General features: G+C 45.8%; 1 protein-coding gene across 3 annotated transcripts in view; it reads right to left on the bottom strand.

Moving 5' to 3' along the window:
* The window catches only part of GPD1L (glycerol-3-phosphate dehydrogenase 1 like), a 56,886-nt gene that overhangs the window by 10,623 nt on the left and 27,905 nt on the right, over nucleotides 1-18,358 (bottom strand). For all 3 annotated transcript variants that reach the window (XM_082663108.1, XM_082663110.1, XM_082663109.1), the window contains exons 5-7: nucleotides 11,715-11,827; nucleotides 650-883; nucleotides 302-408 (exon numbers count right to left, since the gene is read on the bottom strand). In XM_082663108.1, coding sequence (XP_082519234.1) covers nucleotides 302-408; nucleotides 650-883; nucleotides 11,715-11,827 — 454 coding nt within the window. The remainder of the gene's footprint in view (nucleotides 1-301; nucleotides 409-649; nucleotides 884-11,714; nucleotides 11,828-18,358) is intronic.

The raw sequence follows: 18,358 nt of genomic DNA, 5'->3' as shown, positions 1-18,358 counted from the left end.
CTCTTACCAAACACCCTGCAGGACAAGCCAGAATCTCAAACTTCCTATTTTGTACTATGCCCTACAGCGCTGAGCCTTCCTCCCTCGTTTCATGTTTTGTGTAAATGCTCATTTTCAGGGTAGGCAGATGTTTCCTGCCATAGACCCTCACATCACACAAAGGACGGAACTAACCCAGTAACTTTCTGCACACACTCATCAAGTGCCTGTGCTCATGTGCTGACCAAGCTGGGGGTCGTGAGTGAGCAAGGCGGGGGGATGATGGCCGCTCCCCTGGCCTCATGGACAATGGGACACTTACTTGTCGAGCAGCCCCTTCTGTTTGAGTATGCGGTACACCTCGGCCGAAGTCTGAGGTCCTTGCAGCTTCTGCCCATTCAGCATCTCCTTCTCCAATTCTTCGATGGTCTTAAAAACAAAGGATGAAAACAATCTCCTGTAAAATCTAGAGCATCATTTATTTTAAGAGCAGAGTGGGGGAGGAGAGCTGCAAGCCAAGAAAAGATAACGACATACAAGGCAGAGGGCGTAGGACTGAAGCACTTTTAAGCAAAGGCAGATGGGGGTGAGCAGGACAAGCCCAGCACACACAGCCTCCACCCACAGGTCAGCGGCTCTCCCCAGACTGGGATCCCACACCGGGGGCTACCTTTCCGGTCCTGGCAAAGGCCTCGGCCACCCTGCGGTTCCGGCCCCCATAGCAGGTGGTGATCAGATCAGCCACGCCGCAGCTCTCCAGGAAGGTGGCCGTGGACACCTGGCCCTTGCAGAAGATCCTGGCAAAGGCGATCATTTCCATGAGCCCCAGGCGGATGACAGCGGCTTTGGTGTTGTCGCCACAGCGGAGGCCGTCGCAGAACCCGGCTCCCACGGCCACGATGTTCTACAAAGGAGACAAGAAGCCCGGGGATGCCGTCACATGCCCGCTGGGGGAGAGAATGCAGGGAAGGAGGGACACTGGCTCCCCTGGGTCCCACATGACCCAGGGTTCTTTTTTTTTTTTTTAACATTTATTTATTTATTTGGCTGTGCCGGGTCTTAGCTGCAGCATGCGGGATCTTCGTTGCTGCGTGCGGGATCTTTTAGTTCCAGTATGCGGGATCTAGTTCCCCGACCAGGGATTGAACCCAGGCCCCCTGCATTGGGAGCTCAGAGTCTTAACCACTGGACCACTAGGGAAGTCCCACGACCCGGGGTTCTGCTTTTGTACCCGTGAGAGAGAGTAGAAAGAAGGGACCAGGCTCCCATATTCCCATTCACAGGGCAAAGAGCCTACACCTGTGCTCAGAGGGTGGCATCAGCCAGAATGGGAACGGTGGATGGTAGTCTCTGGTCAAATACTGTTTGAACAAACGGTTTTTTTTTCTTTTTCTTTTTTATTTGCAATAGGTGCTTTTATTTATTTTATTTTTTCTCTCCCTCTTTTTTTTCTTTTATAGTTGAATAAATCAAAGGCTTTATTCAACTATAACATTCACAGAAAAGTAGTCAAATCATAAGTGCACAGCTTGATGAATTTTCACAAACCAGACACACCTGTGTAACCAGCTCCCTGATCAAGGAGTAGAACGTAACCAGTGCCCCAGGAAGCCCCCTCTGACTCTCTCCTGGTCACCCCTGCACCAAAGGTAACCTCTCTCCTGACTTCTAATGGCACAGGTTTACTTTCCTTGTCCTTAAACTTTATATGAACAGAATCATACAGGGTGTAATCCTTCGTGTCTATCTTCTCTGTCTCAATTTGACAACACGTTTGTGAGCCTCAGCCGTATTTTTACACATAACGCATTTATTTTCATTGCTACGTTATATTCCATTGTGCAAATATACTGCAATTTATCTGTTCTGTTGATTGGCATAGGGGTAGTTTCCAGTTTGGAGCCATTACAAATGGCTCTGCTATGACACCTGGTACATGACCTCTGGTGGCCGTGAGCAGGCACTTCTGTTGGGAGTGTACCTGGGTCAGAATTGCTGCGTGATGATGAATGCATACGTGCAAATCAAGTTTCTGCCTTTTGTTTCATTTAATAATCCCTGGGATTTCCCTGGTGGCACAGTGGTTAAGAATCCACCTGCCAATGCAGGGGACACGGGTTTGATCTCTGGTCTGGGAAGATCCCACATGCTGCGGAGCAACTAAACCCGTGCGCCACAACTGTTGAGCCTGTGCTCTAGAGCCCATGACCCGCAACAAGAGAAGCCACGGCAATGAGAAGCCCGCGCACTGCAACAAAGACCCAACTCAGCCAAAAATAAGTAAGTAAATAAATAAATAAATTTAATAATCCCTAAATGAGCATTTCTGAAGCGCTGGGTTGTTGCGTGGCTCTTTGCTGCACACCAGGCAGATCAGACACAGACTTGCCTCTTCAGAAGCTGATAACCTAGTTTGGGGGTCAGCAAATCAGGGCCAAGTGTTATAAGTAACGTTGTACTGGAAACCAGGAACTCCCGTTCAGTTACATACTGTCTGTGGTTGCCTGTGTGCTGTCAACAGATCTGAGTAGTTGTGCAGAGACCTTTAAGGTCTGCAAAGCCCACATTTTCTAACGAGCTCTTCTGGAAAAAGTTCGTCACCCCCAACTTAGCAGGAAAATAAAACCTGTGCACAAATCACAATGATGCTCAGCAGAAAGCGATATTCCGTAAGAGGTACTGAAGGTTGGGTCTCATTTCAACCCATGTGTACTGAGTGTGCACTGTGGGAAGCCCCGCTGGACCCTGGAGGGGCTGAGGGTGCCCTCAGGGGGCAGGGGGCTGCAAAGATAGAATTAGACACAGGGTGTCCTCAAGGAGTTGACAATACCACTGGGAAAAGACACAGAAAAGCACATCAGGAGACAGAAGGATGAGATTGTGCAGAGAAGCTTCATTTCAAAGCAGGGAAGCCTGCATGGAGGAAGTGGCATCTGAACTGGGTCTCAAATCCTATGTAAAACCAGACAATCACATATGCCAAGTAGTGCCTGAGTGGAGGTGACAGGGGGTGGCGGTGGGGGGAGGGGTGGACTTTTTTGGGACACCAGTCAACCCTCAGGTTGCCAGCTCTTTCCATGTTACCAGCTCCCTCTCCAAGAGCACTCAATGCAGGAAAAAACGCAAGTATTCTGCCTCTGTCTAACCACACAAGCATTTTGCCATAATACCTGATGCCTATATATGGATTTGTGCCTTAAGACCTTAAACTATGAAGCCAGTTAGTAACAATGAGAAATAAGCTAACATAAGTGCATTTCTTCCTCACTCCTCCTAATTTTTAAAAATTAATTAAAGACAGAATATTTTTAAAAACATTCAGGACTATAAAATCTGAGGGATAAGATAGAAAATAGAATGACCCGGGGAGGAAAAATGTCTTCTCTGGTTGATATGCAGTTTTTTATAAGACAGATCAAACACAGCACTGATGTGGCCAGGCTCTCCCTGACAGGACGCGGCCACTTCAGATGAAGAAGTTCCCGTGAGCCCTCCAGAAGCTTCGGTGGGCTTCCGACAGAGCAGGACCCTCTCCTGGCTCCCTGGGTGGCAGCAGATGAAGACAGCTGAACGAGGGAGCTGAAGGCAGGGGCCCTAAAGGAACCTTCCCTTCCTCAGCAATCACATCAGGCCTTACTCTGGTTCTGGCTATTCCTCTGCAAAGGCCAGGATCCACGCAGACCCCGGCTCCTACAGCTGCAGGCGGAGCTGAGGAATCCAGCCTCCTGACCCGGGAGCATGTTTTCATAAGGTACCACCTCTGCCTGTACCTGTGAGCTTCTCCAGTCCTTCCCACCACACAGGCAATGCAGACTGTAGGTCTCAGCAGCTACCTGACGGCAACCACCAGCCCCAAGCACCTGCTGCGTGTGCACAGGGATGGGGGGAGGGCGATTCCCGGCTGGGCGCGCTTGGCATCTGGCGGCATCACGTGCAGAGGAGAGGGGACAGGCAGAGTGAAGGAGCTGGAGAGATGCTGACGGGCGGACTGGGATCCATTCTGCGGCTCTGCCCCAGAGCTGCTGAGTTGGGATGGAACAGCCGGACCTTTTAGATGGGACACTGTGCAGAGACCAGGAGCGAGAGAACACCCAAGGCTGGGCCCAAACAGGCCCAGTCACCCCTCCTGGCATAGCAGCCAAACCGAGGAAGCGCATAGGGAGATACGAGGGGCACACGCATGACATCCAGTGGGCTTCTGGTTCTCAGTTTGCCTTGTCGCTGTGTGACCTTGGGATAATCACTCCATCTGTCTGAGCCTTCTTGGCCTTGGTTGTTAAATTCAGGGCTTGGACGAGATCTCTCAAGGCTCTTCTGCTGGTGACATCCCTCCAGGGAATCTGGATCAGTTGTGGCCTGAACTGCAGTCCCAGGGGACCACAGACAGTGGGACAGCCCTGGGGCAACAGAGAGACACCTAAGGATGTGCAGAGAGACTGACCACAGAGACCACGAAGCCAACTGCTGGTGAGCCCACCAAATGGTTTTATCGAAGTTACCATGGCAACATGCCAAGGCCTAGCTTCCAAATGGTTAGATTGTGGAAATGGCTCTCTGATGCCTCCTGGGCTGTGTCCCTGTGCCCCCCCTCCTCACAACGCGACCCACTCTGGAGGTCACTTGACAAACCAACCCCAGCCAACGTCTACAGACTGGATGGGACATAACACGGACGTCCTTTCAACAAGGGGCTCCTACGGAGTATTTACGAAGCGCCTACAGTGAGCCCACCAGGCCACTGCACACACGGTCTCATCCAAATTCTCATGGCAACCCCGGCAAGTGTGTGCCTGTCCCCCTGGCTGGCTCAGCGAGGGTCAACGGCTTGCCAAGAACGCCCGGCTGGTAAGTGATGTACATGGGACACGCCCCCGGTGTCTGGCTCCACGGGCCCACTGTTCCCTGTCCCCTGCTGCTTCCATGGTATGGCAAATGTGGCCTGGCCACTCCCACCCCTCTCCGGGTCCAAGAGACCTTCCTGAGACCTCTGCAACCAGATATCAAAGAGGACTGCCTCTTGGGCCTGCATGGAGGCTCAGGAGGCAAAAGCAGGAGGCCTAGGAGGAGAAAAGATTTATGGGAAAGAATAATAAAAATAACAACAAAATTAACCTTATTGATACGGGGAGGGGGAAGGGTAAGCTGGGACGAAGTGAGAGAGTGGCATGGACATATATACACTACCAAACGTAAAATAGATGGCTAGTAGGAAGTAGCCTCATAGCACAGGGAGATCAGCTCGGAGCTTTGTGACCACCTAGAGGGGTGGGGTAGGGAGGGTGGGAGGGAGGGAGATGCAAGAGGGAAGAGATATGGGAACATATGTATATGTATAGCTGATTCACTTTGTTATACAGCAGAAACCAACACACCGTTGTAAAGCTATTATACTCCAATAAAGATGTTAAAAAAAAAAAGTTAACCTTATTGAACTGTTTCTAAGCGCTTCATATATTATTAACTGATTTAATCTTCACAACGTTCCTACAAGGCAGGTCCTGTTACTACACACAGTGAGGGGCAAGGAAACTCAGGCACCTGGGTAAGTAGCACACCCAAGGTTGTACAGTCAGGATCAGGAGAGCTGGGTTTCGAGCCCTGGCAGCCCAGCTTCCTAGTTCTCTCCAGGGAGCAGATCACGCAAGGCTGCTCCAGGCCAGTGAGTGGAAGGCACAGAGGGACCAGCTCAGCAAGACAAGAACTTTCTAACAAGAAGAGTTGACCCCACCCAACGGAAAAGACCAAAGCAAAGGGAGTGCGCTCTCAGTCACTGGAAGCATCCAAGCAGGAGCTGTAATGCACGAGCCCTGAGCTCCAACGCGTGCTTCTAACCTTCTATGTCACTGCGCTCAGAGAAAAGGCAGAGGAGGGTGCCCGTGGCCCAGGGGCACACAGGTTGGGACCACCTCCCAGTTTCCCCTGGATGTCTGGCCTCCTCACCACGGGGAGGAGGGGCCACTGCAGAGTCAACCCCTCCCTTCTAAGGGGACCCTGGGCCCTGTTTAATCACCATATGATGCATCCTGAAATCCTTACTCTCTCACCTACCACTTATCACTGTCAAAAGAAAAATAAACACACTGAGCTGGTCAGATCATGTCTGAATAGCACCCGAACAGATGTCCTCTGAGGTCGCTCAACTGAAATTTATCACTATCCGCTAGGCATTTAAATCTGCTTTAAACTATTCATGTGAATAATGAAAATTTATTCACTATTTTAAACAGAGCTAAAAATACCATGATTTTCAGAAGACAGGCGTCCTTAAGCCCCTGCCCATTTCCCGGGTGATAGCAATACTCAGAGGCAATCATCCTCCGTGAAGTGCGGTCTCTGCAATCCTGAATCGGGGCGGGTTGGATAGGGCTCAGTTTCTTTCGCTCCCACCCACCCACAAAAAGACTACAAAACTGGAGGAGCAGCCCATGTGACCCGCAGTTTATGCCAACACTCTCACCACCTAGGGAGAATGGCTCTGCTGAAAACCAAGTCAATATTTTCTGTAAGTCCAACAACCCGCCCGACTCTTCTTGAGGCCACCTCCAAGTGCATCTGACCTCGCCTCGCGGAAACCTGAAAAGTGTAGGCTAACTACGTCGAGGTACCACGTATGGCTTGCAGTTGGGTACTGTGTAAGGCCACCTTGGCTGAGATGTCTAGGAGGCCCAAAGTCAAGCCCACGCTCAGCCCACCAGGCTGCACACCCTGATGAGAAGCTGCCTTAGCGAGAGCAGTGTTGTCCAGCAGAAGTTTCTGCGATGACGTAAATGTTTGCTATCTGCTCGTCCAACAGAGTAGCCACTAGCTGCTGAGACTCACTTAAGACTAATGTGGCTACTGAGTCTCTGAAATGGGGCTACTGTGACTCAGAAACTGAATTTTGAATTTTGAAAAAAAGTTTTAATTAATTTGCATGTAAATGCACACAGCCACATGTGGCCCTGGCTGAGACGGGGCACCAGGCTGTGGCCCACAGTACATTCATCACAGCCAAAGCCCTGGAGGAAACCTACACGCCCAGCAATTAGGGTGGTGAGCCTCACCACAGACAACCCTACAAAGAATGCCGAGCCTCTGTGGCACAGGTAATGGGTGTATCTCCCAATCTACTCTCCTTTTCTTCCTGAGTCCTAGAGTTCCTGATTTTCATGCAAGTATATGGCTACCCAGAGAGAGGGGGAAATGTCCCAACCTCCCCTGCAGCAGGTATAGTCACACAATTAAGTACTGCCCATTAAGATGAAGCCAAAGTGTTACACTGTGACTCCCAGAACCTGCCTTAAAAGACAGCTGCCACATGCCCTTTATCCTTTTTTTCACCCTGCTGCCTGGAAGGCAGATGTGATGGTTGGAGCTCTGGTCACCATCTTGGAATACAAGTACAAGAGCCATACCTCGTGAGCTGGAAGGAGCCTGGGTCCCTGAGAATTCGGTGGAATGGAGTTGTCATATGGATTCAGGATTTTTACACAAGAAAGAGATAAACTTCTACCTTGCTTAGCCACTAATTTTTTTTTAAATTGTTTGTGAAACTAAATCTGGTTTTAGTGCACAGGTTTTATTATTTATTTATTTCTATAAATTTATTTATTTTTTATTTTTGGCTGTGTTGGGTCTTTGTTGCTGCACATAGGCTTTCTCTAGTTGCGGTGAGTGGGGGCTACTCCTTGTTGCGGTGTGCGGACTAATTGCGGTGGCTTCTCTTGTTGTGGAGCATGGGCTCTAGGCGTGGGCTTCAGTAATTGTGGCACGCAGGCTCAGTAGTGGCGCAAGGGCTTAGTTGCTCTGCGGCACGTGGGATCTTCCGGACCAGGGCTTGAACCTGTGTCCCTTGCATTGGCAGGTGGATCCCTAACCACTATACCACCAGAGAAGTCCCAGCCACTATTATTTTGGGTCTCTGTTAATGAAACTTAATCCTGATAAAGTATTTATTAAAAATAACATAGGTTGAGGACTTCCCTGGTGACGCAGTGGTTAAGAATCTGCCTGCCAATGCAGGGGACAGGGGTTCGAGCCCTGGTCCGGGAAGATCCCACATGCCGCGGAGCAACTAAGCCCGTGTGCCACTACTTAGCCCGCGCACCACAATTACTGAGCCTGCGTGCCACAACTACTGAAGCTCACGTGCCTAGAGCCCGTGCTCCACAACAAGAGAAGCCACCGCAATAAGCCTGCACACCACAATGAAGAGTACCCTCCATGCTCCACAACTAGAGAAAGCCCTCATGCAGCAATGAAGACCCAATGCAGCCAAGAATAAATTAATTAAATAAAAAAAATAACATAGGTTGAGCTGTACACTTATGGTTTCTGTACTTTCCTATATGAAGTACCTCTTAAACTTTACATTAAAACAAAAATTCACTGCTAGTGAAAGAAGCCAGACACAGAAGAGTACATATTGCACAACTCCATTATAAAAATTCTATAGTGTACAAAAGCAGATCAGTGGCTGCTGGCTTGGGAAAGAGGGGTGAACTACAAAAAGACATATACGTGGGCTTCCCTGGTGGCGCTGTGGTTAAGAATCTGCCTGCCAATGCAGGGGACACAGGTAAGCCCTTATCTGGGAAGATCGCACGTGCCGCGGAGCAACTAAGCCCGTGTGCCACAACTACTGAGCCTGTGCTCTAAAGCCCGCGAGCCACAACTACTGAGCCTGCGTGCCACAACTACTGAAGCCCATGTGCCTAGAGCCCATGCTCTGCAACAAGAGAAGCCACTGCAATGAGAAGCCCCCGTTCGCGGCAACTAGAGAAAGCCCACGTGTAGTAACAAAGACCCAACGTAGCCAAAAATATATAAATAAATTTACCAAAAAAAGACATACAGAATTGTTTGGGGTGATGGAAATGTTCTGTATTGTGGTGATGATTTTCAGGGTATATACACCCAACTACATTATATATTTAACTGGGTGCAGTTTAATATACACGAATTATGCCTAAATAAAGTTGATATTTAAAAAGGAATACTCCCGTAGTGATTAAGAGATTAATTTAGCTAAGAGGTGAAGGACATTCTGAAGCAGTAAGATGCACTGGTACAACATGATTTTGCATTTTGAATTTTCTTTTTCTTTTATCCTTGTAAGGAGCTGTTATCTTTCTTCCTCCTTTTTTTCCCCTTTTTTTGGTAAGTCAAATGCCCTCATGTTTTTGAGCACAAAAAAAAGTGTACTTCAAAAATATTTTTAGTGTGGAGATTACTAAAGGTTGTTAATGTGGAAAAAAACAAAAAAGAATGCATATACGTGTGTAACTGAATCACTTTGTCGTACAGCAGAAATTAACACAACATTGTAAATCAACTATACTTCAATAAAATAATTTTTTTTTAAAAGTAAAACAAACTGCTTGAACAGTAAGATCCAGTTTTTGTTTTAAAAAGGGGACCTAACAAATGTGTGCTTGCTAAAAAGACTGGCAGGGGAGACAACAAACATTAATAGTGATTATCTCAGGATGTAGGGACTGTCTATCAGTCATTTTCACTTTCTTCTCTACACCTCTCTGTTGTGTGAAACTACCTTTTATAATCAGGAAGAAAACAACAAAATGATTAATTACATAATCAAAGAAACACACGCCCATTTGCCGTGGTTGGGCAGGCTCTAGCAAGGGAGGGCTTCATTTCATTCAACTTGCCTGGACACCAACCAGAAAAGTCAGGTCGTCCAGAGTAACAAAAGACACCGGACTGAATCTTAAAATCCATGATCACATTCTGACCGTGCTAATATCTGCTATGTTTGAGTCATTTACTCTTTATTTTTTTTTAATTTAATTTAATTTAATTTTTTATACAGCCGGTTGAGTCATTTACTCTTTGGCTCTCTTATCTCCTTATCTGTCCAATGGGATGGTTAGACTCAATTACTGCCAAAGCACCTGTTTCTCAGTTTTCAAAACTCCCAGCTCTGATGCAAGCCAGCAGCAGTGATGGTAACTGATCCTGTTTTAAAGGAAAGCCAGGGGAAGGATGCTAAATGGTCCTCAACCCCCATCTGCCTCTGCCCCCCACGAACCACTCTATCATGGGTAGCAGGAGGCTTCCTGCCAACAGACATGAAAAGCCATGCTCAGTTCAGACACAGGACCAGCATGTGGTCCCATCAGCAGAAACTTCTCCAGAGCCCTCAATCTAGAATCTTTCTTCTCCCCCTGTTCCTTTGTTCTGGGCGGGTTCTCACAGCTTCCCCATCCACCACCGAAAATAACCCAGTCACTTCAAGAGAGCTTTGGAGCACACAGACCATGCTGAGCAATTAGGCCTTCATGGTGCCACTGCTGGCGAGTTGTCATTAGTTTAATGAAGGACTATTAAAAACACATAAAAATCTCAACCAACAAAAATAAACAACACAGCCAAAGCCAGCATCTTAAATGTATAGCAGGCCGTGTGCAATGTGAGAATCCCCCACCAGCATTCAAAAAGACAGACTGGGGCTTCCCTGGTGGCGCAGTGGTTGAGAGTCCGCCTGCCAATGCAGGGGACACGGGTTCGTGCCCCAGTCCGGGGAGATCCCACATGCCGCGGAGCGGCTGGGCCTGTGAGCCACGGCCGCTGAGCCTGCGCGTCCGGAGCCTGTGCTCCACAACGGGAGAGGCCACAACAGTGAGAGGCCCAAAAGATGGACTGCCTGGGAGCCCAAGTCTTTCATTGGCTTCAATTTTTAAAATTCTCATTGTATGGAGACGTGACCACACATACACACACGATATTAATTCTACAAAGTGGTTTTCAATTCTGACCAGGAAAAAAGGTGTACACTTTGGAGAAAGCATGGGAAGGCACTCTTTGGACTGGTCTCCCCTGCATTCTTTTGATCTTTGCAATTTTCACCTGACAAAGTGAGGCGAATGCCAGATTGCTTAATTTCCTGCCCTAGGTGCTCAAATTCCTGAAAGGCCGCTTCTGCTACAAAAGAAATTAATCAAAAGTGACTCAAAGGGGTTATCCATTCACATGGAAGCTCTTTACTTCCCCCCCCCCTTTTTTTTTTTGAGATGGCAGCGAAGGCAGCTTTGATTCCAAGGGGAGAAGGATGAGAAGATGCAGCCCAGCTTCCCGTGGGCTGTTCCCCATAGTCAGGATAGAGGGACCCCGACCACGACTTTTAAAGGCAGAGGGGAACAAGCCAGGAGCCCAAGACCAAGTGCGGAAACTTCCCTTGACCCTCCCAAGCCACTAGCCAATAGAAGCTGGTTCTTTAATCTGATCTTTTCCCTTTACAGGCAAAGATAAAGCTGTTCTTAGAAAGACCTGTCAGCAGCAGATTGGTTTTTTTCCTTTAAAAACAACCAACCAACCACACCATCAAACCAGTAGAGTAGCATCATTCAGAGGGGCCAAGTTCCTCTTCCTGCTCAAGACAGTAAGTAGGAGAAATGTATAAATTAATAGAATACTTCACTCCCAGGTAAGACTCCACAATCAAAGTAGTCCCTGGCTTTCCAAATGTTAGTGCTGTCAATTTCCCAAAGAACAAACACCCACGCTTCTCCCAGATTTACAAATAAAAGCCAACCATGAGTGGGAGAGGAAATCTAACCGCCAAGGAAGGGCTGGGGCAAAGCAGGAAGTGATAAACAAGGCTGCCGATTCACTATTCTCCCCAGAAGTACGTGCACAGAACACAGAGGCCATTCTTCAGGACTGGCTGCAATGATGCTAGCAGTGGCCCTGTGTGATCACTCCTCCTGTGAGCAGAAATATCAAGGCTGCTTTACCTTCAGAGCACCGCACAGTTCAACCGTGTCTGCATCATCCACCACCGTAATTCGAAAATTTGGAGTCTGCAGAAGTTCTTTGAAGAGAAGGCCGTTCTCTATTACCTTGCTGCCTATTGAAAGGTTAGAAAAAAGGAAATTAGTAACAGCCTCTCATCTTAATTTTTGCATCTAACACAGTTTAAAATGACGTTTTTCTGATTACAAAAATAACATATTTTCCTGATAGGAAATTTTGAAGAGTCATAGGACTAGAAATAGAAAATTAAAATATTCCACAATCCCACCACAGGATCATTAACAATTTGGCATACATCTTTAACTTACTGAAATAGGAATATACATAGTTTTTCTCAAAATTGAGAACATATGTGATTTCATAATCTGCTTTCCCCCGTTTATGGCAGGAATAATTTTCAGTGACATCATACACTTCCTACTTTACTTTAAATGGCTGCTTTGCAGTTTACTGCATCCATGCATTATATTTTATCTAAGCATCTTTCTATTATTTGATATCTAAAACTGTTGCAACTTTTTGCTACCATACACACTTATAAGCTCCTTCCAGGGGAGGAAAGTACATCCCTTTCTACCAGCATTTGGCTTGACCAGAGGATGTGCCTGGACTCACAGAGGGTGGGACAGATTTCCCCACCCCTTGACCTTGGGCTTAGTCATGTGACTGGCTTTGGTCAGTGGGACATTAATAGACCTGACACAGTGGAGGCCTGAAGCCTATTTGTGCAGCAGTAGGGCTGGTTCCCTTGTCCCTCTGCCTTCACTGTGAGAATACATCCTGGCTGGCCCGCTGGACTCTACAGGAAGATGAGACAAAGGAGCAGAACGACCCCAGCTTTGATCCGCCAGCCTCCAGCGGACCCACAGCTAACCCACGTGTTAGCTGTGCTTATTTTGGATGCCACTGAGAATCTGGGATTGTTTGTTACTTAGCATCACTATGGCAACAAGAGAACTGATACAACATCAACAAACGTGTTCCTGATAATTGTGGAAGACGGAAATGCATTCAAAGGGTCCTCATTTTTGTTCCCGTTGTATCCCCTCCCTTGGGACCGTGCTTAGAATGACACAGAGGATCAGTACTTTTCACCTTATTTTTTTGGTTAGCGACTTTCAGTTCAAAGCAAAAATAAAACTTTACACATAGAGCCTGATGTGAGATCTGCTCTGGTTGGTGGGATGCAGCGTGGCGCTCTGCTCTGGGAGGGCTCCAGAAATCAGGATGATAAAATTCACCAGCCAAGACCTAGCTCCCACGTGATGATCTCCACACAGAGCCTGGGGACTATGGCACTTTGGCCCTTCCTGCCTCGAGGTTCTCAAGCCTATTCCCAAGCTTGTTTTCACATTACAATCACCCAGGATCTTTAAAAACACGAAAGTCTGGCCAAACCCCAGACCCATTAAATTACAAGCTCTGGGGTGGAGCAGGCATCACTAATTTCTGAAGCTCCCCAGGTGACTCCAATGGGCAGACAAGTTGGCAAACCTCTGATTTAACCTCCTCTAGCCTCATGAGTAAAACACTATGGCACTCAGGACTGGCTGAGGTTAAATAGGAATCAGGTGTGAAAACAGCCTAGGCTCACAACGATCACACAAAGGTCTATATAATAATAATAATAATAAGATAGCTGATACTTACATGCCTATGACTGATTTGCCCCATTGACAGACAGGAGGCCCAGAGAGGTTTACCAAGTTGCCCTAGGTCACACAGCTGGTAGGAGGTAGAACCCCAATTCTAACCTAGGTGCTCTGGCTCCAGGGCCCACACTCCCTCTCTACACTATGTTCCTCTCAGGGGTGGGAAAAGAGAAGATAAACAAGCAACAAACATCACAATCAGAACTATAGTCTTCCAACGCAGGAAAAAAAGAGGATTGTCAACAATCAAAATTACACCCAGAAGTAATATAATGTCAAAATGATCCAGGGGAGAGTGGAAAGAGGGTGGGAAACAGGTGAAATATGGCCAGCCAGCAGTTAATCATCACTAAAGATGGGCAGTGGTGTCATGATACTGTTCTCCCTACTTCTGTTTGGTTTAAGGAAATTTGCCATCATATAATAAAATATTTAAAATACTTACACCCGATACTTAGAAACACATTTTCAGGACCTCCCTGGTGATCCAGTGGTTAAGAATCCATGCTTCCAATGCAGGGGTTACGGGTTCGATCCCTAGTCGGGGAACTAAGATCCCGCGTGCCGTGCTGTGCGGCCCCAAAATAGACAACAACAAAAAAAGAAACACATTTTCTATTCTACAGGAATTGCTATGATGTCATTTAGCTGAGTTCTCCTCTGTCCAAATATTAGAAGTATGTCCGCTTGAGCAAACTGTCCTCTTCCTTTTTTAAACAGTCCTCCAGACCAGCAGCACCGTTTCTTCACCTGGGTTGGGCAAACCAGCCCTGGTCTCACATTGTGATGTTATTCCTGTCTTTTTCCTCTGTCCTCACCGTCACGGCCACTGCCTGGTGCCTCTGACACGAGGGAGGCTCACAAGCATTACAGACAGGCCCTCACTCCTCCCACTCGAGCCACTTTAATCCAACCATCAGCAGCTGTGAGTAACCTGACACATGGCAGGGAGAAGACTGTTCTCCATTTGCCACTGATACAAGGTGGCATCTGCTGGTACCTCTGTGGCTGCAAATTACACATGGTGTCCATTAGATAGGTGAGCTTGATTTACAGCAATCTTACATTTTCTCAAATTCACCTTTTATTTATTTTTATTTTTTTCCATTATGGTTTATTATAGGATATGGAATATATTATATATTGAATATAGTTCCCTGGGCTATACAGTAGGACCTTGTTGCTTATCTATTTTATATATAGTAGTTTGTATCTGCTAATCCCAACCCCACCCCCTTTCCTCTTTGGTAACCACTGTTTTCTATGTCTGTGAGTCTGTTTCTGTTTTGTAAATAAGTTCATTTGTATCATATTTTAGACTCCACATATAAGTGATATCAAACGATATTTGTCTTTGTCCGACTCACTTCACTTAGTATGATAATCTCTAGGTCCACTCATGTTGCTGCAAATGGCATTATCAAATATACCTTTTAAATTTTTAGATCTTTTATTGTTTTAAATCATGGATAAGAAAGCACTGACCATATTATTATTACCAGTCATGAGCAGTGATGCAGCAAGCAGGGACCCATGGCACCTGGTCCAGAACAGGAAAGGCCCATCAGCCACATGGAAGGGCTTCCCAAACTCAATATGAACCAAAAGACAGGAAAATTCCACTTCTCTTCCACACCAAGTTTTGGAGATAATCAACCTATTTAATAAGACTCCTTCAAAACACTCATCTGTAATTCCCTATTGTTTGTGTACCTAGAAGCTCCTTCTGCATAGAAGGGGCTTATGAATCCTTGACATTTCGCATCATGACTGATACATAACAGACTTTGAACAATATTTGTGGGTTGAGTGGAAGTCTCGGACTCTGTGAAGTCAGTCCCAAGGAGGAAGGGATTTCTCACCACGAGGGGGTGCCGCAGTTCCCCATGCTCCTTAGTATTTTTACCAGACACTGAAAACAATGCCATCTTCCTCCTCCTCCACAGGAGACTCAAGTGGACTAAGATTCCTGAATCTGTCATAATTAAAAATGAGTTGGCTGCTAATGCCATCAAGAAAGGAGACCTGGATAACCACAGCACAACGATCAAATCCGGAAAATTTAACCTTGACACAATTATCTAACTACAACCCATATTCAAATCTCCCCCATTACCCCAGTGGCCCTTTATGGCAACCAGGATCCAGCCCAGGATCCTGCACTGCACTTAGTGGTCAGGTCTCTCTAGACTTCTCCTTTAGCCTTTCAATATCTTCTATGACACTGACATTTTTCAGGAGTGTGGACCAGTTGTTTTGTACCAATGTCCCTTCCTTTGGGCTTGTCTGATATTTCCTCACAATTAAATTCAGATAAAATAAAAAAAATTTTTAAATATCACTTTCCTGTTCTATCTTACTTTCAACAGTTAATTTAATTTAATTCAGGTCACTCTTACCAGCCATGGACCAACCCACAGAGAAGGCAGTAGAAGCACTGGGTAAACAGAAGCCAGAGGAAGAGATGTAACTTCAGTGCATTTGTCTGTGTTACACACCAAAAAAGTCTAATGCACCCAACTGGGAGAAACAAGGCCAAGAGGCATGTAAAAATCCTAGCTAAAATCTACAGGGTTTTTTTTGGCTGCTTCAGGTCTTAGTTGTGGCATGTGGGATCTTTCATTGCAGCATGGGCTCTTCGTTGTGGCTCACAGCCTTCTTTCTAGTTATGGTGTGCAGGTTTTCTCTCTCTAGTTGTGGTGCGTGGGCTCCACGGAACGTGGGCTCTGTAGTTTGTGGCACACAGGCTCTCTCATTGAGGCGTGAGCTCAGTAGTTGTGGCACATGGGCTTAGTTGCCCCCGGCATGTGGGATCTTAGTTCCCCAACCAGGGATCGAACCCGCATCCCCTGCATTGGAAGGTGGATTCTTCACCACTGGACCACCAGGGAAGTCCCTCAAATCTACAGTTTTGAATCAAGGATTGGAGAAGTCTCAACCCTATAGAATGATTGGTGTAACCAGTCAATCCTAACCAACTGATTAGCAAATTGATTACTGGCAAATAGGATTGAGCTGGAACAACTAGTTAACAATTATTTTTGAAAAATAAAAGTAATTACACAACAATTTGACAGGCTACATTAAAAGCATAGATGAATAAAAGAACTAACTGTGAAAGAATAAAACCTATATACAGACTAGCACACATATGAAAATTTTTTTTCTGGAAGGATACATAGGAACTGCTAAGAGTGATTCTCTTTGGGAAGAGGGAATAGGTGGGAAATTACAATCTTAATTCTAATTTATACCTCCTTGTACTATTTGAATTTTCTTACCTGTGACTACATTGCTCTTGTAAATATCAACCTGGGTAATGTTATTATAGGTCATTTTGTTTTCCTCCTTTTACTATTTGTGATATCTCTCCTCTCCAAAATTACTGTTTCTCCCCCCTCAAAAAAAATTTTTTAAGTGCCCAGATAAATGGATTGCCAACAGAATGCTACGCAACTATGAAGATGTATGCTGATAGAAGTAAATGAAACAATTATAAAAGAGTATATAACAACTACAGCCGTAAGTAGTTTGCCACAAATAGACAAAAATAATGAAATTTAAATGAAATTAAAAATGGTTTTTGTAAGTCAGAGAAAGACAAATATCATATGATACTGCTTATATGTAGAACCTAAAAAAAGTGGTATGAATGAACTTATTTACAAAACAGAAATAGTCGCAGACATAGAAAACAAACTTATGGTTACCATGGGGAAAAGCAGGGGGAGGGATAAATTAGGAGTTTGGGATTGACATATGCACACTACTACATATAAAATAGATAACTAATAAGGGCCTACATATAGAGCACTGGGAACTCTACTCAATACTCTGTAATTACGTATATGGGAAAAGAATCTAAAAAAGAGTAGATATATGGGTACGTATAACTGATTCACTTTGCTGTACAGCAGAAACTAACACAACACTGTAAATCAACTATACTCCAATAAAAATTTTAAAGAAATTTTTAAAAAATGGTTTTCTTTCGATTATCTCTATTTTCCACTGTAATCAGATAATGTCTGTACAACAGAGCTTCCTTTAACAAAGCTGCCAGGGAGAAATGATTCACATTGCTGGTGTGTTTGACAAGGGTGGAAGTAAGTTCTGGAGTGGTAGATAAACTTAAATACACTTCTGCAAAGCACCTGCAAACCCAACAGTATTACTCTTCTGAAGAGTCCTATAATATGGGCACTTGGGAATTCCAAAGCCCTTTTTAAAAGAAACAAAAATTTTCACAACACCAATGTATAAGAGTAGAAAGAGCTTTCTGTTTCAAGAAACAGGAGACCCAAGTTCACGCCTGGGTTCTATATTAGCTGTGTGACCTTGGGGCTGGTAACTTACTCTCCGGGCCTTGGGCTTATTCACCTGAAAGTGGGGATCATTCCCATTAATTTCTAGATCTCCTTGGAATCTAATGAGGATCCAGATCCTGGCATTTGTGAGTAAAGAAAAGCTGGGTTTCCCTTATAAGAAGACGTACCAGAGAACTTGCTTTCCCGGATCCCACCCCCCCCCACCCCCATGTAAGAAGGCAGCTAGCTGTCTGCAAGCCAGAAAGAGAGCCCTCATCATAGAAAAGTGTTGGTTAAACCTTAATCTTAGACTTTCTAGCCTTCAGAACTGTAAGAAATAAATTCCTGTTGTTTAAAAAAAGAAAAAGAAAAGCTGGGTTTCTAAGGCCCCACCATGGATGTAACCACCTGCTTCTTGGTACAAGTACCCTTGTGTTTTTGTGTTTAACCTCGATAATGCATTACTGGATCACAGCAGGTCAACATGGTCTCCTTGGCTTTACTTTCACTCCAGAGGTTACTGAAATGCTTCAGTCCCACAGAATGGCCTCCTACATAAAATTCCCACCCCACTGAATGTCCACCCCAAGAATGTTAAGGGCAGGAGGGAAGAGTCCACTATAGAAAATTCCAGAAACGGAAAGTGTGCCTGTTAAGACACCCAAT

The sequence above is a fragment of the Grampus griseus genome, assembly GCF_964374135.1.
Source record: "Grampus griseus genome assembly, chromosome: 10".
NCBI classification, from domain to species: domain Eukaryota; kingdom Metazoa; phylum Chordata; class Mammalia; order Artiodactyla; family Delphinidae; genus Grampus; species Grampus griseus.
This window is presented reverse-complemented; position numbering and strand designations above follow the sequence as displayed.